Source organism: Dryobates pubescens, chromosome 2 (assembly GCF_014839835.1).
Source record: "Dryobates pubescens isolate bDryPub1 chromosome 2, bDryPub1.pri, whole genome shotgun sequence".
NCBI classification, from domain to species: domain Eukaryota; kingdom Metazoa; phylum Chordata; class Aves; order Piciformes; family Picidae; genus Dryobates; species Dryobates pubescens.
In genome coordinates this window covers 38,866,411-38,886,336 of record NC_071613.1, presented here as the reverse complement: position 1 = coordinate 38,886,336, position 19,926 = coordinate 38,866,411, and the positions used below count along the sequence as shown (strand labels likewise).

Below are 19,926 nucleotides of genomic sequence, written 5' to 3'. Positions count from 1 at the left end.
ATATCTTTTTAGGGGGGAAAGCAACGGTTTGCCAAGAAGTCATAGACGCCTTTTTATCACTGTGCCAGGGAAGGGGAGCAGTATCTGGAGGCAGGGGGGCGTGAGGGGTTTTAGCTCTTTGCTGCTGTCTGGCCAGCTCCTACCGGCACAGCCTTTTTGCCAACACTGGGTGCTGGAGGGTAGGCCTGGGGGAACCCCTGCCTGCCCACACGGCAGCCTCCATGCCCTGCCTCCTGGTGGCGGGGTGGGAGGAGGGATGCTGTGGCACCCCTGGCCCTCTCCGGCCCCTCCAGGAGGGTTAACTCAGCACTTTATATTAGACAAGTCAAAATGGCACCAGCAAAGCATGCTGCCCGGCAAGCAGCTGTGGGTGCTGCAGCATCGGAGGGTCACAGCCCCCGTGCTGAGCAGCACCCGTGGGAGGTCTGGGGGGGCCAGAGGCGGCATGGGGGGGGCTGGGGGACCAGATCCAAGTGCCTTCATGTGATTAAAGCTGTCAAACCATCTTGGAAAGGGGAGTCCTTGTGTGTGTGTGCATGTGTGAGCCTGAGCCACCTGCGTGTCAGTAGTGGGTATGTGCAGTGTGGGGGCAGAGAGTCCCCAGGATCCCCTAAAATCTCCTTGGGGAGCGGGGAATGCTACAAGTCAGTGCTGAGGGAGCACCCTTGAGCTGAAGTGGTGGGGGATTACTCCTTGCTCAGTGCTAGGAGGGTGCCTTCATGCTCCAGGGCAGACTCCCAAAGCTGCCCTGACACCCCCATCCTAATCCTCCTTCCTGGAAAAAGGACCTTGATGATACAAGGATGGGTATCCTGCCCCATAACAAGGGGGGGGTATGTGGAGGGTGTGAATTTACTGTATGAGCTATGCCCTTCAAGCTTTGGAGAGGAGTGTTGGAAGTGCTCCATTCTTCAGCTTCCTCTAAATAAGGTGGCAGACCCAGGCTACATAGACTGTGGGTCACTGAGGGCAGACTTGTGCCAACAAGCAGGCGGTGGGGTGCTTTGGTGGGGGTGCCTCTTCTACCCCTCTCTGTGCCCTCACTGGCTCCATGCCTCCCCTCATTAACGAAATCTCTATCCTCCCTGATGGCTGCACTAATTACTGAGTTCATTAATGGCCCTTCGTGTCAGGCTGGGGGGCCTGGGCAGGGGATGAGCCCTCTGGCGGGCAGAGGGCCCCCCACCCCTGTGCCACACTGGCAGGCTCTGCCCCGGAACGCGGCCACTGAGTGGAGAGCAGCTGCACAGGTGTCACACCCAACCCAAACCTGAGCCCCACGCAAGGGCTCTGCACACAGGTAAGCGTCCCGCAGGGGACGTGAGTGGGATGCAGAGTATGGGGGCTGGGTCACAGGACAGTTTTAGGGCTAAGGGAGTGGGAGGCAGTAGCGGAGCCCATGCTGGTAGGGCACCCCTTTGTTCGTGGCTGGCACCCCCTGGCCGGGTTCAGCCCGTTACCATCACTCTGGGGATTCTGGAATGGGGGGAAGGGAGTATCTGGGGCTCGCTGCAGCACAGGCCTGGCGCCAGGGTGACGGCCGGCGTGCAGGATGCTGTGGAGCTCATGGCCAGGGCTGCTGGCTCAGCAGTGTGGCTGAGATAAGGCTGTGGTAATCCCGCAGGGCTGGGGAGGAGATAAGGACAGGACGAGGCGTCCGAGGGCCTGCCCGCTGCCGTGAATTCCCCCCCCCCCCCCAGCTTTACACACCCCTATCTGTCCCCCAAAACCACCTCCTTGGGGCTTGAGTCACTGGGCAGGACTCTAGTCCCTTCACCTCCCTGCCAATGCCAAGGGCATCATCAGGTAGCACCTCTTGGGGCTGGGGTTTGGGCTCAGGGGACAGGGTAGGGCTTAGCTGTACCACCACCCTATGCCCTGCCCTGTGCCCCATTCCCACATCCCCTTCCCATCCCCAAGTCTGGAGCTGCAGAATCTCCCAGCACAGGCAGGCAAAGCCAAAGTTGGAAGGAATACAGCCTTCCAATTAGGAGATGGCACACTTTGGGAACGTTCCCATGTGGTGATGATCAAGTGATGTGACAGGTAGGGAGTGGGACATGAGGGCACATGGAGTGGGAAGGAAGGAGAGGCCCTGGGAAGATGCTGCTGCACTGCTGGTGGCTCTAAGCTGGTGTCACCAAAAACCCCATTGCCACAGGACTGGGGGAGTAAAGGAATAACCCATCCCTATGGCATCAGGGCCTCTCCACGTTTGTGGCTGACACCCCTCTGTCCTGGTCAGCATTTGTCCTGCTATCACTCTGGGGAGCCTTTTTGGTGGAAGGCTAGCATCAAAACGCCCCTCACTGTGGGCTCAGTGCCAAAGGCCAAGAAGGGAGCAGGCCTGGGCAGGGAGCAGGCCACACCCTGGGCACAGCAAGCCCATGGGCAGGCTGCCTGGCATTGCCCTTTGCTGCAACAGCACTTGTAGGGGGGCAGTCACCCTATGAGTAACGGGGCTCTTTAAGTGTCAGGAAGCTTTGGAGGACTGTGAGGACCTTGACTCTGTGCCGTTCCTGTCCTTATATGGTGAGTATAGGCTGGCACAGGATGGGACAAAGGTCTCCTGGGCAGTAGCACCTGAGCACTTTGCCTAGGTACGCTCACCTGTGCCCAGCCCTGCAGGGAAGGTAAGGGACTGGAATGGGGGGCTGGAGGGTAAGCATGGGCAGGGCAGCATATCCCACAGCCACCACCATTCCTGGCACTAGCGTGGCTTGAGCGTGGGCCCTGGGGACCCACTTATGTCCCACTTCAGGGCTGCACTGGGGGGACATCACCACCTGGGTCTGAAGGACAGGTTGTGAGCGCTTTCAGGGCAGTGCAGTGGAACCAGGTGGGGTTTACTGGGGCAGGGGGGAGCAGAGACTGAGAGGTCTGAGCTGAACCTTGGCACACTCAGCACCTCTGTGGGGGTAGGCTATGCATGCCCTGGGGGGCTTGTATCCGGAGGAGGGTTGGGATTGGAGGTTTGGAGGGCTGTGTCTGTGAAGCGGACAAAGTGTGCTTACACACGTGTGAGTGTGTGCATGTGTGTGTCTGTAAGGCCACCAGCAGTGGCTGTGCCATGCTGTGTCATGTCATGCCAGGCTGTGCTGTGACCAGGCTTGAGCAAGGGCAGTTCTTGCTGGTGCTGGGGAGGGACAGGCCGCGGTGCAGCAATGTCACCCAGCTGCGGCTACTGCGCTGTATAGCGCTGCCCCATGCCTGGGCACAGGGCAGGACACTGAGGGCACCCTGCTTCTGCCCACTGTGGACCCTGGCACGAAGCCATGACAGCTCCCATTAGCTGTGGTGCCAGCCAGGGTAAGGGGGATAGTAGCTCTGCTTGTGTGCTGGCTGCCCTGGCACCGGGGTGCTGGGGGATTCTTTTCCCCCACACAGCTCTGGGTGCAGGGTTTATGGCCTGTCTGCCTGCCGACTAGGCAGGGCAGCAGATGGCATGGCAGGCTGGCTCTGCCCCAGAGCTTAATGACATTGCCTGCTATTAACAAGGGTGTTGCCAATGCTCTGGCAGGTCCCCTTGCCTGCAGCACCCGTCGCCATGGTGGAGCTCAGCACCAAAGTCAGCAGGACGCTCAACAAGACCACGCCAGGCATCCAGATATGGCGAATTGAGGTGGGGAGGAGGGCACAGCCTGGGCACCCATCAGCAAGCTGTTTGGGTGGGCTGTGGGAGGGAAGAGCTTCCCCCTTTATGTCCTTAATGCCTGGGGTTTTGGGTCTCAGTGCAGCACCTAGGGTTAAACCCACCTAGGTCTTGGGGCAGTGGGGTGTGGGGGGCTGGAGTGGGTGGTGGGGGGTGTGTCCCTGCCAGGGCTGATGTCTCCCTTCCTTTTGCAGAAAATGGAGATGGTGCCAGTGCCCACCAAAAGTTATGGCAACTTCTATGAGGGGGATTGCTACATCCTGCTGTCGGTAGGGCAGCCTGGGGTCCTGCGGGAGACTGGGCATGGGCTCTGCCCTGTCGGGGAAGCTGGGGTGCATGGCCACATGCCCCTGGCCAGAGTGGTCTGGGAACACAAGGGGTCTTCTAGTGGGGATTGGTGTTCTGCAGACACGCAAGACTGGAAACGGCTTCAGCTATGACATCCACTACTGGCTGGGCAAGGAGTCAAGCCAGGATGAGCAAGGGGCAGCAGCCATCTACACCACCCAGATGGATGACTACCTGGGCTCAGTGGCTGTGCAGCACCGTGAGGTCCAGGGCCATGAGAGTGATACCTTTCGTGCCTACTTCAAGCAGGGACTCATGTATGTTGGTCACCTCCAGTGATCTGTTCCCACAGTGGGTGATGGTGGGTAGAGGTCCTCTGCATGCCTCCCTTGAGGGCATTTTCAGTGGGGATGGGGACAATCCTTTCCCAGTGGGGTGGGGGAGGCAGGAGGGTCTGGAGCTGGTCTTGCTCCATCCATCACCCATGTGGATGGGAGTCTCCAAACATCTCCCTGCACACAGAAGTGTCTCACTGGAGTGAGAGGGGAGCAAGCCAGGGCTGACACTGTGTCTGTCCCTCACAGCTATAAGAAGGGTGGGGTGGCCTCGGGTATGAATCATGTGGAGACGAACACCTACAACGTCCAGCGCCTGCTGCACGTGAAGGGCAAGAAGAATGTGATTGCAATAGAGGTGAGTTATGTGATGCAGAGGGTCCCCTGCCACCAACCTCTATGCAGAGATACTGGCTGGGGGTCAGAATAAGGCCAGAGCCCCCATGACACAGTTGCTCCTAAAAAAGGAACAGAGTGGGTGTTGGGCCATGCTGTCTAGCCTCAGGAGTGACCTCACCCCTTAAAAGCTCCTCTTGGGGTAAGGAGGAGGAATACAGACTGGAGGTATCAGCATTGAGCTGGGGTAGACAGAGCTATGGAGCCAAGGGGACCCCAGGTTTCCCCCTGCTTGACAGCCTCATGATCACATCCTGCTGCAGGTGGAGATGAGCTGGAACAGCTTCAACCGGGGGGATGTGTTCCTGCTGGACCTGGGCCAGCTCATTATCCAGTGGAACGGCCCTGAGAGCAACCGAAACGAGAGGCTGAAGGTAAGGCCCCAGAGTTCCCCGCTGGAGGAAGAGGGTATCTGCCCATCTCCTCTCTGCTCCCAGCTGACCCCTTCTCTCCTGGGGTGCAGGCAATGACCCTGGCCAAGGACATCCGTGACCGGGAGCGTGGGGGCCGTGCCAAGGTGGGCGTAGTGGATGGTGAGGATGAGAACGCCTCGCCAGGGCTCATGCAGGTCCTCATGCGCGTCCTGGGCGAGAAGAGGGACATCAAGGCAGCCATTCCTGATGACAACGTGGATCAGAAGCTGAATTCTGCCCTCAAGCTCTACCAGTAAGTTGCCAGGGGTGGATCACCCATGGGGGCATCTTGCAGGGTGCCACAGGGACCCAACAGTCATCTCTGCTATGTCCTACAACTCCCGTCCCCATGGACAGCCACCAAGAGGAGTCAAAGCCACCAGAGTGGTTGGAATAGGTCCTTTGGATACTGTGAGAGAAACAGGCGTCCCTGGTGCCATAGGGTTGCTACCTGTTTGTGAAAGCATGACCTTTGGACATAGTGCAAGGTCCCTGGGTGGCCCCATCATATCTGACACCTCTTTGACCCTCCTCATGGTCATGAGTGAGCTGCACATAGGCGCAAGAGTGTCCCTGGTTTCTACCTCTGCCATGATTGGGGTGGGGACGGGGATGGGTCATCCCCACTCAATCCTGCCACCTCAAGGTAGGGATGGGGGGCCAGGTTTCCCAGCTCCATTTCTAACCCCCTCTCTTCTCCATTCCCCTGCCAGTGTCTCCAATGCTAGTGGGAACCTGATTGTACAGGAGGTGGCAACGCGACCCCTGACTCAAGACATGCTCCTGCACGAGGTATGTCACCCATGGGATGCTTAGGGCTGCCCAATTTCCTTATCAGCTTTCAAGCTGCCCAAAGTCCTAATTTCTGCTGTTGTCTCTTCTCCCAAGGACTGCTACATCCTTGATCAAGGAGGTCTCAGGATCTTCGTGTGGAAGGGCAAGAACGCCAACAAGGAGGAGAAGCAGCAGGCGATGAACAGGGCGCTGGTGGGTGCTGGGTTAGGGGTTGGTTACAGGATAGCTTGACTGCTCCTTGGGGTGCCAGACACCTTATGCACACACTCTGGCTCTGAATCTCTTCAGGCCTTCATCAAAGCCAAGAACTACCCAGACAGCATCAGTGTGGAGACAGAGAATGATGGGTCCGAGTCAAGTGTCTTCAGGCAGCTCTTCCAAAAATGGACTGTCCCTAACCAGACCAGTGGGTTAGGCAAGACCCACACTGTGGGCAAAGTGGGTGAGTGCCCCCTTCCAACTCCCCAGCACTCCTTCAATTGGGATGGAGGGCTGTGAGGTCCCCCATGGACAGTGGGACATGACTCAGCCCTCTACTTTTCTCACAGCCAAGGTGGAGCAGGTGAAGTTTGATGCCACCACACTGCATGCCAAGCCCCAGATGGCTGCCCAGCAGAAGATGGTGGATGATGGATCGGGGGAGGTGGAGGTAGGGCAGCCAGGGTCAAATGTGAGCCCCTCTTGGGGCACCCTCTGGGCTGTATCAGGGGAGGCAGTGGGGTCCAGAGGCTGTAGGGTAGGGGGATGCTCCAGCCCTGGCAGCAGCGCTTTCCTGTCCCGCTAGGTCTGGCGTGTGGAAAATGGGGAGCTGGTGCCTGTGGAAAAGAAGTGGCTGGGCCATTTCTACGGCGGGGACTGCTACCTGATACTCTACACCTATTCCGTGGGGCCCAAGGTGAACCGTATCATCTACCTCTGGCAGGTGAGACTCCCAGGTCACTGACCCCATGGGTGGAGGACAGGGTCACCTTCCCGGACTGGGGCTGCTCCGCCCCTGGGCACGATTCCATGAGAACAGCATGAGGGCTCCCCCTTCCCAGGAGGGGAAAGGGGACGGTGGTGGGTGCTGAGCTTCCCTCCGCGCTGCCCAGGGCCGCCATGCCAGCACAGACGAGCTGGCTGCCTCTGCCTACCAAGCTGTCATCCTGGACCAGAAGTACAACAACGAGCCCGTGCAGGTCCGCGTCACCATGGGCAAGGAGCCAGCCCACCTGATGGCCATCTTCAAGGGCAAGATGGTGGTGTATGCGGTGAGTGCCGGGCTGCCCAGGGCTAAAGGGCAGCAGGTGGGTGAGCCTGCAGTGCTGGTGGTGACCTCCTGTTCCCACCCCTACAGGGAGGTACCTCTCGGGCAGGTGGGGAGGAGCCCATGGCCTCCACCCGCCTCTTCCAAGTACATGGCACCAATGAGTACAACACTAAGGCCTTTGAAGTGCCTGTTCGTGCCTCCTCCCTCAACTCCAACGATGTCTTTGTGCTCAAGACCCCCAGCTGCTGCTACCTCTGGTATGGGAAGGTGGGTACCACTGGGCACCAAGGTGTGTGCTGCCACTCCTGAGAGAAATGTCCTGATCTCCTCCTCCTCAGCCAGGGCCAGTGACAGAGCAGCTGTGCTTCCTTGGCAGGGCTGCAGTGGGGATGAGCGTGAGATGGGCAAGACGGTGGCCGATATCATCTCCAAGATGGAGAAGCCGGTGGTTGCAGAAGGACAGGAGCCACCCGAGTTCTGGCTGGCCCTGGGGGGCAAGTCCCAATATGCCAACAGCAAGAGGTAGCAGCCCTATGACCAGAGGTCCCTTGTCCCTACCCACCCTTCTGGTAAGATGGGCCATCAGAGGGGGTGAGCCCCATTCCCATCACCACCAACACATTGCTCCCTAACAGGCTTCAGGAGGAAAACTCCTCGGTGTCCCCTCGCCTCTTTGAGTGCTCAAACAAGACAGGTACCTTCGTGGCCACAGAGATTGTAGACTTCACCCAGGATGACCTGGAGGAGGATGATGTTTACCTGCTGGACACCTGGGACCAGGTGAGCTTGGAGGGCATGGGACAGATGCCTGTCTTTGATCCCACAAGCTGATGTCCCCAAGGGGTGGGTGGAGGAGCTGCAGCAGCTAGAGCTGGTGGGACAGGAGGCTGGAAACTCCTGTATCTCTGCCTCCGTGCTGTTTTTTTTCCAGCTCCCCTGCTCCAGGAATGGCTGAGGATGGAAACCTGGTGCCCTTCCCTGTAGGCAGACCCTATGTGCCCCCAGCCATGGGTTAAGCACAGCCCCAAGAGTCCCCCATCTCACCCCAGTGGTGGACACAGTGACCTCGTTGCAGGTTTTCTTTTGGATTGGGAAAGGTGCCAACGAGTCGGAGAAGGAGGCAGCAGCAGTGATGGCGCAGGAGTACCTGCGGAGCCACCCCAGTGGGCGCAGCCTGGACACCCCCATCATCGTGGTGAAGCAAGGCCATGAGCCCCCCACCTTCACTGGCTGGTTTCTGGCCTGGGACCCTCTCAAATGGGATGTGAGTTATGGAGGGGGCTGGAAAGACCAAGGAGGTCCTTCACCAATGGCAGCAGATGCAGATCTGCTCCAAATCAGCATCTCCAGGGTGCGGGCAGCGGATTGCTGGATGCTTGCCCATGCCCAGGGGCTGAGTGCTTTTGTCCCCTTCCCAGGACAAGATCTCCTATGAGGCACTGAAAGCTGAACTAGGGGATGAAAGCAGCCTTGGGCAGCTCACCTCAGTAAGTGGCACAGGGAGTGGCTGGGATGGGAAGTGGCCCAGAAAGCCACTCTGCCCCTTGTCAGGTGACATATTCTCCAGTGAGGGGACACCTGGAGCTACCTGGTACCTCCATCTGTGGGGCAGCCCCTGATGTGACCCCATCCTTCTCAATGCAGGCATTCACATCCACACAAGAGGTTTTCACTGCCACCACCACCCTTGTCCCTGACAAACTGGAGACCTTCCCCCTGGATGTACTGATGAACACCTCAGCCGAGGACCTGCCTCGGGGTGTGGATCCCAGCAGGAAGGAGGTGAGATGAGGCCAGGGGTGCTGCTAAGGGGAACGAGAGGTCTGTGGTGACAGGTTGGACTTGATGATCTTTGAGGTCTCTTCCAACCTTGGTGATTCTGTGAGAGGAAGCCCTCCAGCTTTAGCTCAACCTCCTTTCTCCTCCTCCAGTACCACCTCTCTGACCAGGACTTCCAGGATGTCTTTGGCATGAGCCGCTCTGCCTTCGGGAACCTGCCCTTGTGGAAACAACAGAACCTCAAAAAGGCAAAAGGACTCTTCTAGGGCAGGAGCCAGTGCCAAGGGACACCTCTAGTGTGCTGTTTTTATTAAATAAAACATATTGGGAGACCCTTGGGCTCAGCCCAGGTGCAGATTATTTTGCAGATAGATGGTATGCAGGGGAACAGGGATCTTGACTGGGCACTGAGACCATACAGGGAAGGACACTCCCCTCCTCCACATCCTTCAGCCCCATGGTGCTCAGGGGCAAGGCACAAGCTGGCCAGCCCCCAGGCACCCCTGGGGATCCAGAGCTTCCACATCCTACTGCAGCAGCAGCAGCAGCAGCAGCTTGGGGCTAAAGGTCTGGTGTACACCTGGCACCACACCTTCAGTAAATAGGTGCAGTACCAAAGGTAAAAGTGACAAAGCCACAGGCTGAGAGGATGACAAGTGTGTGGGGACATCACCTGCTGGGGACAGACACCAGGGATCACTTGTCCTTGCCCTGGGAGGGGACAAACACCAGGGATCACTTGTCCTTGCCCTGGGAGGGGACAAGGGCATCTCCCTCCCACTTGGGTTTCTCGAGGACACAGAGCAGGGCAGGGTGCTGGGGACTGGCATGTGCTGGGATGTTCCTCACCTGGTGACTCACAAACTCAGGATGGTCCTGGGCAGCTGGGCAAAGTCTCAATGGGAAATGCAGGGCAGAGGTGCAGCGCCCAGCACCTGCAGCATCCAACAGGCAGCACGGAAATAAGATCACAAACCAAGAGAGGGTCCATAAAGAGGTTTTAATGTCACAAAAATCTATCTACACATCATTTAAAAAGGGTCAGGGGAACCCAAGAGCAAAAACTGTAAAGAATATAGGAACAGGTCTGCTAGAACACAGAGAAAAGTGCTGCTCCACATCAACAGTGTAAAGAACCAGAAAGGGAGGGTGCAGGCAGAAACCAGCAGTGGCCACCCTGCGGCAGGCAGGGCTGGAGTCCAACAGCAGAGCTACAGCACAGCAGCTGCCAGGGATCCCGTGTTCCTTTTTCTCTCTTTGAAGGGCGATTACAGGGACAATGAGCTCCAGGAGAAAGAAAACAAAGCAGGTGAGTTATTCTCGGTGTCCTCCTCCCCACCGAAGCACAGTGATCCCCATGCGTCCCACGCTGGGGTGCTGACCCACAGCAGGAAGTGCTGGGCTGGCCATCAGTCCTTCCTCAGGATGTGGGACGAGAAGGAAGATACACGGGTGATGGTTATCTGTGCTGCACCAAGCACGGGTGCTGCACCAGGGGGTGGAGGGCGATGCCACGGCCACAGGTGTCTGAGAGCCCCACTCTTCCTCCTGCTCCACTCCTTGCATCAGTGGCAGGCTGCTGCTGCAGCTGGGAAACTCATCCTGGCTTTGTGAAGGCTCTTTGTGCAGCCCCGCTTGTCCAGGGCTCCCCAGGCACCTGCACACACAAGCTCTGGTTCACCAACATGAACAGTTTCGCACCTCTTGGAGTAGGGGAGTAAATCAAGACCAAATTATCACCATCAAACAATGGAGGGGCAAGAGGAACAGCAAGATGGGAGTTCCTCGAGTTATATGCTGAATCACACTTGGACTAAACTAGGCTGATGCAGGAGCGGGTACACGTTTAACTGTGGCTCTGTACATCTGAGGAAGAGCGTGCACACGTTCAGGGACCACAACTGAACTTCTCCACCTACCTACACCCCAGGATGCATATCCTCCTTGGAAGAGATGACCTTGCTGAACTTGCTGCTGTGACAGAGTGAGCGCTGGGAATATTACAGGTGGTGGGCAGCGCAGCACTTGAGAAGTACACATTCATCTTCCTCCCCTCTCCCCACCGCTGCCAGGCAGGGAGAAAGGTGGCTTCTGCAGGGAAGGGGCTTCAAAGACTCTCCTGCCAGGGTGGAAGTGCAACTGAGCTGCCATATGCCAAACGAGCTTAAATTAATCAAATAGGTGTCTGCAAACTGATAATGGCTAGAGTAACAAGCTAGAACCTTCCACAGACCAAGGAACGCCGGCTTCCAGCATCAGCTTTTGCAGCTCGATCCAAAAAGAAACTGGTTGTTCAACAAATATGACCGCACTGAAAAGTCAAGGCTCTCATTCATAAATTAACTGGAGTGCAGCATCTTGCAGAAAACAACTTTGCCACCCAAACAAGCAGAGCCGAGTCCTGACGCTGCAGGAAAACTGGCTATTTACAGCACTGGCCTGGGATGTGCCTGGGGGAAACAGGTTTGCCCTCTGGACAAAGCAGTCCCTTCCATCACATCTGCAGGGGCAATCGGTTCAAAGGACAACTCCGGAGTCACTGCCTCTCCCCATCGCCCCGAATTCTACCGAAATTAGCATCAACAATAGAAAAGTAAGATGCTTTGTAATAAATTAAACAAACACAACCACTTGGGCTGCATCTTGCAAGGTAAAGGCTCTGTCACGTTTGCAACCAAATGTTGGCTCCTAGCTCGGAAAGCAGAGGATGTCACCCTGACCGGGTCCACCCAGCTCGCCTGACGCAGGCACTGGAAGCTCAGTCAGTCTATTTTCACCACGCACTCAGCTTGGGGAGGGCCACTGCTGGCTGTCACTCACTGCTGTGCAGAGGTCAGAAGAGGCAACTGAGGTAGCACCCCACTGCCAGCCCACTACAACAACCTCGAGCGTGGAAGGGGATGCCTGTTGTTCTCCTAGAATCGGTGGTTTTGTCTGCTTTGCTTCAGCTGATTTATTCCTGAGAAATCTTAACAATAGTTTTAAAAACCCCAAAAATCTATCTAGACAGCAAGAGAGATATTATTGTTATTATTATTATCTTTTTTTTTTTTTTTAATTAAAAAGAAGTCTTTTGCCTCCAAAACTTAAGCTGCAGAAATCAGAATAGAGGCTAAAACAAGAGCAACTACTGTGCTTAACAGCAACAACTCCTCTGAAATGAGTAAATGCCAGCAAAAGGAAACACATGCCCCTGCTAAGTCAGTGTGAAGGAGCTGAAAAAACAGCAACTAGGCTTCTACCCCCTGCTGAAACACGTGATTAAAGGAGCATCATGCCTCCCAATCCAATGAAAGGCAACACTTCTTTCCCAGCTGTGTCCTGCTAATGCTCAACATGGGCTTGCTCAAAGCGTCCTACCTGGTCTAGTTTGAGTGCTCCACGCTCCTCAGAAAGGAGAATGGAGGCAAAGCTGCAGTAAAAACCTTCTCGCCCCAGGATGCAAGAAGACCAAGGCAGGACCATGGCTCGATCAAAGAGCAATTCAACTGTGAAGCACTACCCTGCAGACCCTCTTCCTACCGTTCCCATTTCGTGATGACCCAGGCCTGCGCAGAAAGGGTAATGCTAGAACACTCTTTCCTTCCAGAAGATGAAAAGCAGCTGTTCCTCACCACCTGCCACTGCCCTTGGTCTGCTCCAGGTATTCTCCTGCCCCCAGAGTCATGTCGAAGCAGCCCTAAGCAAGCCAACTTCAGTGTGGAATACCGCACAGCCCACGAGACCTCTCCTCTCCCAGCGCTACTCCCGCAGCCACCTCATGAAGAAAACGCAATCAAGTAACAGAACTTGTAAAACAAAAGAAGTCACAGATATAATCTCACATCTAGAGAAGGATGACAGTGAATGGTTTAGAGAAACCGGAAAGAGCTGCCACCAGGTATGCAATACATTCCACAGCACCGGCAGTTTGTTTCCTGGGACCACATGGAAAGAGCGGAGCGCTCACGAACCCCAGAGCGTCAAAACGCATCGGCTCGAGTGACTTCCAAAGGCCTGTTAGCAAGCTGACCAGCAAGAGCATACTCGGTGATCTGGGTTTCCAGTGAATATTACTAACACAACACATGCCAGGGTTACAGAATCTATTGCTTAAATTGCTCTCAGAAGGAAAAAAAAACCCAAAACAAAACCAAAAACCCAACCCAACAAGCCAAGTGATATGTAAATGTGTGCCACTCACGTCTCACAGGTGAATGGGCTTTTAGAGTGGAGTCTCTTTTTGCACTTCTTTGTTTGTTTGTTTGTTTGTTTGAAATCAGTTTCATGAGCAGCTGTAGTCTTGTGGCTTGATTCAACTCCTTAAGGCGCCATGCTGACAAAATTGTTTGAGGAACAATAAAACTTCACCACAGGAGGCTCGCTCTGGGATGCCAAGCTTTAAACGTGCGGTTCAGGCCCGGGACTCGCACAGATGGTTCAGCAAACCGGGCGTCCCATATCTCTACCTTTTGTCTCTTGTTTTGGCCCTGAGCTGTTTGTTACTCCTGCGTGTCTGGCACAAGTTCAGAATCTCCCTTGCTCCTCAGGAGGAGCAAGATGGTTTACTCTTCACAGAGGCTGACGAACCGATCTTCCTACCTCCATGCTAAGTGGCTGTGCATTTTTTTCTGTTTCTAGTAACTCATCGAAGATGTCCCTAGGAGGGAGAGAAAAGCCAAGAGTGAAACCTAGGCACAACAGCAAACGCCCCGAGGGCAATCAGAAACCAGTGTGAATTTGCAAACTCAAGTGTGGTGAATGGTGGCAGAGAAAGGTGTCTTATCTGGCATCTCTAAGCAAGGCTCCTTCAATCCCACAGCACCACTTCTTTTTTTCATCTATTACAATGGAGAAGGTCAGTGGTAAGCCTCAGAGAACAGTAACAACAGTTACAACAGTTACAGTAAGTCCTGGCTGGTAAAAGGATCAGAAGCAACACAAGACACGGTCTGTAGGTAAAAGGAATATCCTTTAGTAGGGCAACCAGTAAAGACAGAAGGACAAACTCGAGCACAAAACTCCTCCTTCAGCTCTGTGTGCCTGAGAAGGTATCGCTGCTACCTACAAACCTCATCTTGCCTGCCAAGGCTGCATCAGTACAACTGCAAGGAGCAGGCATAAAGGTGTTTACAAACACCACACTTGAGGGGAAAACCCGAGCTCCATTGTGCCTCCTGGTACAAGAAATGAACGGCTGAGAGCCCTGTGTATTAATGACACACAATTCCCTACCTCCAAGTTCAGAGCACTTCAATTTTGGTCATTCCTGCATATAATCCTGACTACAATTGCTTCTGACAAATACATGGAGATACTTTTCAGAGGTAGGAGGAAGAAGAGACGCCCACTTCCTCACAAACAGCAAGTAATTACAAGCACCAACCCTCCCCAAGACACCTACTTGTGCATGTAGAAGAAGATATAACCACTTCGGTCTCTGTCACACTGGACAGTGGCCTCCAGAGTTCTAGACACTTCGAGGTCATTGTAGGTGAACCAGGACTGCTTCTTGATATCATAGACATCACTGATATAATGACCTTAAAAACAGAGAATGCACCTTTCTTTCCATGCTGCAGTTCAACCAGTAAGCTGCTTAGCTAGATACCCTGGCCCAGCAACCTATGTCACATTAAAATGCTGAAAGACCCCCAAGATCCTGGTGACTCCATTCTTGCTGGTCAGTGAGCTAGTAACAAAGGCAAGCAGTTCCACACAACCCACAAGCAGGATGTTGTCCACGTGCCACAGAGGCACCGTGACATCTTCCACTTGCTCCTCCACCAGCAAGACACAAGAGAAGGCTTTGCTCTGAGTCTTGCCTGAATTCTTCACTGGCTATGGTATGCTTTAGCGAGGTAAGAGGTGAAGAACAAGACAGGGTGTCTTTTACCTGACGATGATGTGCTGCCGATATGGCTGACGATGCTGATGAGGCGATAGGAGTGAGGCAGCTCTCCTGTCTGAAACAAACAAACAAACAGAAGTTCAATTGAAGTTTTTAGGCATTCACTTTTGTCTCATGGAGCTTATGGACAAAGTGATTTATACCTGAGCTATCAGCTTTGGCTACTGTATTCAGAGCTGCAACCCAAGGAGGGATTACAGAAGCAGACACCCTGGTTCAAGACCAAACAAGGAGTCCTTCCAGAAGTAGGAAAAAGCCTCCCATCTTAACTTCATCTTTCAGCAAGCCAATGAACACACAAAGGAGTCACTCTGACCTCAGAACAGATGCTGACACGAGCTCTGCGCTGTGTAGTTTTCTAAACAACCATTTCCTGAGCAACTTCCACTGATGTCAGAGTTAATCCACCAAATAAACAGAAAAGCAAAATGGGAACACTGTGCTTATTTCTGACATACCAAAGAAACACCCTTGGTAATGGGACACAGATTTAACAGCTAATAGGGAATATATAGCCCAGATTCTCTTGTCCTGCACCTGTAATGTCAGAAGACAATGCCCTCCTTGTATGCAGGAAACATACTCTAGCTGCTCACTGCCAATAAAACTAAACAATGGCCACTGGCTTTTGACAAGTATTTTTTAATCCTCTCTGACCAGGAAACATTACTGATACAGCTCATCAACTATACTCTTAAAATGTAATGTGTGGTGTTTAAGGGTAAGGAAACTGGGGAGGTCTGTCAGTAAAAATTCCTTTACATGCACTGGAACATTTCTGGTATGAAATGGCTGTTTCCTTTTCCTCGTTATCCACATCTCAGGGAAACTCTGCGGAGGGCCTCTGCAGCTGTTGTGGTGCTTTAAAATTAATACAACACAACAGAACAGAAAACCTCTACCCTATTAAGAGCCTATCTTTTCACTTCTGAACATAAGAGGCCTTTCCAGACTTCACACCTCCTCTGTAAAACTACCTCCAATACTAAGAGAAAGGGTCTGTTTCTCGGTTGGCTTTTGAAATCATAGATCACACCTCAGCGTTTCTTTTCAGCTCTTCTGCTTCAGCTTCAGAATACTCCATGTCAAGGACATCCTCATTCCCAGAATCTTCATCAGAACCAATGCTGTCCAGGAGAGAGCTGTTAAACTCTAGATAGCATGGAAATGACAACACTGCATGAGAAATCATGGCAAGCACAGGTATTCGCAGCAGGTTGAGATATATCTACCCACACAAACAAGCACAATAAAATGCTAACCTTCCAAGCTTCCTTTTCAAGGAAAATAGGTGGTATTGGGATTTCCAAATAAAACCTCTCTCCCCCTTACCCAGCTTGCCTATGGAGTTAATTTCAGCATCACCCCTCTCATACATTCACAAAAGGGCACCAGAGGCTGAGGGAGCTGGGATTGTTTAGCCTGGAGAGGAGGAGGCTCAGGGGAGACCTCATTGCTCTCTACAACTACCTGAAGATTGGTTGTAGTCAGGAGGGAGTTGGTCTCTTCTCTCTAGAGACCAGCACCAGAACAAGAGGACACAGTCTCAAGCTGCACCAGGGGAAGTTTAGGCTCGAGATGAGGAGAAAGTTCTTCACTGAGAGAGTTGTTAGCCATTGGAATGGGCTGCCCAGGGACGTGGTGGAGTCACCATCCCTGGAGGTGCTCAAGAGGGGATTGGACGTGGCACTTGAAGCCATGGTTTAGTTAGTCATGAGGTCTGTGTTGACAGGTTGGACTTGATGATCTTTGAGGTCTCTTCCAACCGTGGTGATACTGTGATTTAAACACCCAAGGTGCTGCAGAGCACCGGTGGTCTGCAGCCAGCAGCAACGTGAAAAGCAGCACAGCCAAGTCTGGTCAGTGAACTGCAAGTTTCTGCAACGAGAAGCTGCAAATTACAGTTTTAACTACAGGTTGCATTAACAAAGTGCATTTTTTCAATTCAAACTGGCATCAGAACGCTCCTGCTGGCAGCAGGCATCTTTTCATTGTTTTCAATGGCAGGGCTGCTCACCGCAGGAACTTCCAGTTTGCTTGGCTGAGCAAAACGCAGGCAGCTCTCTGCAAAGAGCCGGAAGGCACCACTGCTCCCTGTACATGCTGTTCTGAACTTCCTGGGATTCTGCAGCTACCCCACTAATTTAAGACTTTCTACAGTACTCATTAGCAGAAGTAACTATGCTTCCACCAGCTAAATTAAAGCTGTGCAGTCCTGGCTGGATGGGAAGTGGAGATTAACAGGACACTGCTCAGGAGATATGGATTTATTTTCTTTTCTTTTTCCCCTCTTTTTAGGAGACTATCACAACAGTTATGATGGAGATGTTTTGCCAAAGATTCTCACACAGAATCATTAGATGCTGGATTAGAATAGAATAGGATAGAATTAACCAGGTCAGAAAAGACCTTCAAGATCATTGAGTCCAACACACCATCTAATCAACTAAACCATGGCACGAAGCATCCCATCCAGTCTCCTCCTAAACACCTCCAGTGATGGTGACTCTACCACCTCCCTGGGCAGCCCATTCCAAAGGCCAATCACTCTTTCTGGCAAGAACTTCTTCCTAACACCCAGCCTAAACCTCCCCTGGCACAGCTTGGGACTGTGTCCTCTTGTTCTGGTGCTGGTTGCCTAGGAGAAGAGACCAACCCCCACCTGGCTACAGCCTCCCTTCAGGCAGTTGTAGAGAGCAGTAAGGCCTCCTCTTCTCCAGGCTAAACACCCCCAACTCAGCCTCTCCTCACAGGGCTTGTGCTCTAAACCCCTCACCAGCTTTGTTCCCTTCTCTGGACACATTCCAGCAACTCAATATCGTTCCTAAACTGAGGGGCCCAGAACTGGACACAATTAGAATAATATTCTCAGGAAGTTTGTAGACAAATTCCTTTAACTGAGAATATTTCACTGCTGCTTTCCACACTTACTCAGGCTGTTGTAAGCGAGACTACAGCCAAGAAACGCAGCCACTTAGGTAGGTCTCGGCATGCAGCGCTTGCTGCGGGTATTGCTAAATGTCACTTCGCCAACGGTGCCTGGATGACTCGTGGTTCTTTGATTGCAGTACCACTGGGAACCTTCCCAATGCAAATACTGCCAGCTATAATATGCTGTTAGCATCTCCTTGAGCAACTGCTGGCTGATGACTTACAAATGAGACGGTACCAAGTTGAGAAGCACAAAGCAAGGCTCGTGTTTAAGTCAGAGTGACTGCAAATCGGGAGGAAGAAGGATTTCTAGCCTTGCATTCTCCCTGGACATGAATCAAGGAGAGCCTGAAAAAGACTGGGCACTTGGTCTGCCAGAGCTCATCAGGGGACAGGACTCAGGCTGAGGGATGCTTAAGCAGCATTCAACTCATTTGACTCCAGAAGCAGACAGGGCTTCATTCAGTAACAACCAAGGGCCTTTAAAGGTGCCTGAGCAACTATGAGTATCTTAGCATGACACTTCATTACCCTTCCCTCCCTGGAGCAGGAATTTTCTCAGTTATGCTTTGTGCTGCCAGATTGTATGAACTCACTCACATGCCAGCCTCACATAAATGTTAAACAGTGCCTGAGGCTCCCCACGCTGTCTGGATTTAGAGAAGGCAGATAGTGTATTTTGTGTTCCTTTTTTCACCCCCCAACAGTTACACCGTGCAGTGAGGTCTGTCTCCCTCTCATTCTGTATCAGACAAATGTAGCACTTACTCCTTTTCCTGGGCAAGGCCAGAGCATTCATTCATCAGCACTAAAACACCAATGCAAGTAAGAAACAACCTTTATGCTTCAACTAGAGCCATTCCTTAGCACGTTGGCTTTTGCTTGTAAAAACTGTAAAGTGTCCAGATCCATTTTGCACTCTCTAGACTAATATTACATATTAAATACATTTTATATATATATATATATATTTAAGATGATGTGCTACATATACCTGTATCTAATTAATTAAAAAAAAAAATTAGTCTCTTGAATTTTTATTAAATCTTTCCTGGCATTTGCTTCCACAATCACGGGGTGGGGGGGAAGGGAAAAAAGCTGACCTGAGCAAATCCAAGCATAAAAAAAACGCATACACCAAAAGCACATGAAATCCCAGCTGTCTTACAGACACTCTGGAGCTGTGCTCCTACACAGAGTTCTGTTTTCCCCTGGAAAAACAACATCCTGGAAGAAGTTAAACAAGTTTCACCTTGTAGACTTAATTCCGTGGCTCGTTTAAGGTCATCATCCTCTTTTTGTTCTCGTGCCTCCTGATGGGAAGAGAACAAAACTCAGCTCATTGAGACACTTCACTGTTTAAAATTCTTCGGGTGCTCTTTTGCCATTGAAACCGTGCTGCTCTGGTTTCTACAACAAACCTGACATTGTAAATTAAAGGTTCTGTGTGAAGGAATGTTTGCAACCAGAGAGAGTCCAATGTTCCCATGCAACAGAACCTGAGACAAACTTTCATTAAGGCTCGTCAAAGCTCCTGAAGTTTGGCATGCAGCAGAGCGAGTCTCCAGTAACACCGAATGCTTTCTCTGGATCATTAATTTGAAAAGCATCTGAATGAATTTGCAACCCTTTGCTAAGGAAAGCTGTCACTTAGACAAAAACCTCCTCACAACTCTAGTAAAATTTAGCCTTCTGCTCAAAGCCAGCTAAGGACAGAGCTGTTAAACCCCGACAGATCTCCTTTTTTTTCCAGGCAGTTGACAGCCAAGCTAGTGGTTTGATGTCACACATGAAACTCATAAAGGCAGGATGCAAATAAAGACAACCACTAAACCATCAAGCATTAAAAACCTCAAGTCAACAAACCCTTCTAATATTTGTACAGTATTGTGCCCCGGTTCCTTCCACCGCTCTGGAAGGCTCAGAGCCACAGCAAGCTACAGTCAATAGTATTTAACGAGCTTGCTTCTTCATTCAGGGTTTGAATGCTTTCAGGGTTCTGTGTTCAGGTGCACTAACTACTTATTGCAAATCAAGATAACCACAGCTACTGCATTTCCATGCCTGAATCATTAGAATAGCAGATTTTTGCTTCAGAACAGTAGCAGGCCAACACTCAAAGGGCAGTTTTACACTATTAGCATGAGGCCCTTTTATCTCACTATTTCTAAAGCATTTGGGAATCTTTGTTAAACTAC

At 52.4% G+C, this 19,926-nt stretch overlaps 2 protein-coding genes across 3 annotated transcripts in view; one reads left to right on the top strand and one right to left on the bottom strand.

Annotated features, from left to right (window-relative positions):
- The first annotated feature begins 3,523 nt into the window (after positions 1-3,523).
- VIL1 (villin 1) lies at positions 3,524-9,227 on the top strand. The gene is made up of 19 exons (XM_009911106.2): positions 3,524-3,622; positions 3,847-3,921; positions 4,061-4,257; positions 4,525-4,633; positions 4,935-5,045; positions 5,135-5,337; positions 5,798-5,876; positions 5,973-6,071; positions 6,168-6,321; positions 6,428-6,528; positions 6,664-6,801; positions 6,971-7,129; positions 7,216-7,395; positions 7,505-7,650; positions 7,764-7,908; positions 8,204-8,392; positions 8,547-8,615; positions 8,773-8,910; positions 9,060-9,227. The coding sequence occupies exons 1-19, from the start codon at positions 3,548-3,550 to the stop codon at positions 9,171-9,173; spliced, it is 2,481 nt and encodes an 826-aa protein (XP_009909408.2). The 5' UTR covers positions 3,524-3,547; the 3' UTR covers positions 9,174-9,227.
- Positions 9,228-13,149: 3,922 nt separating this feature from the next.
- Positions 13,150-19,926, bottom strand: part of USP37 (ubiquitin specific peptidase 37) — a 37,011-nt gene continuing 30,234 nt past the window's right edge. For both annotated transcript variants that reach the window (XM_054175674.1, XM_054175683.1), the window contains exons 20-24: positions 18,981-19,041; positions 15,834-15,949; positions 14,783-14,852; positions 14,291-14,429; positions 13,150-13,546 (exon numbers count right to left, since the gene is read on the bottom strand). In XM_054175674.1, coding sequence (XP_054031649.1) covers positions 13,459-13,546; positions 14,291-14,429; positions 14,783-14,852; positions 15,834-15,949; positions 18,981-19,041 — 474 coding nt within the window. In that variant the 3' untranslated portion in view covers positions 13,150-13,458. The remainder of the gene's footprint in view (positions 13,547-14,290; positions 14,430-14,782; positions 14,853-15,833; positions 15,950-18,980; positions 19,042-19,926) is intronic.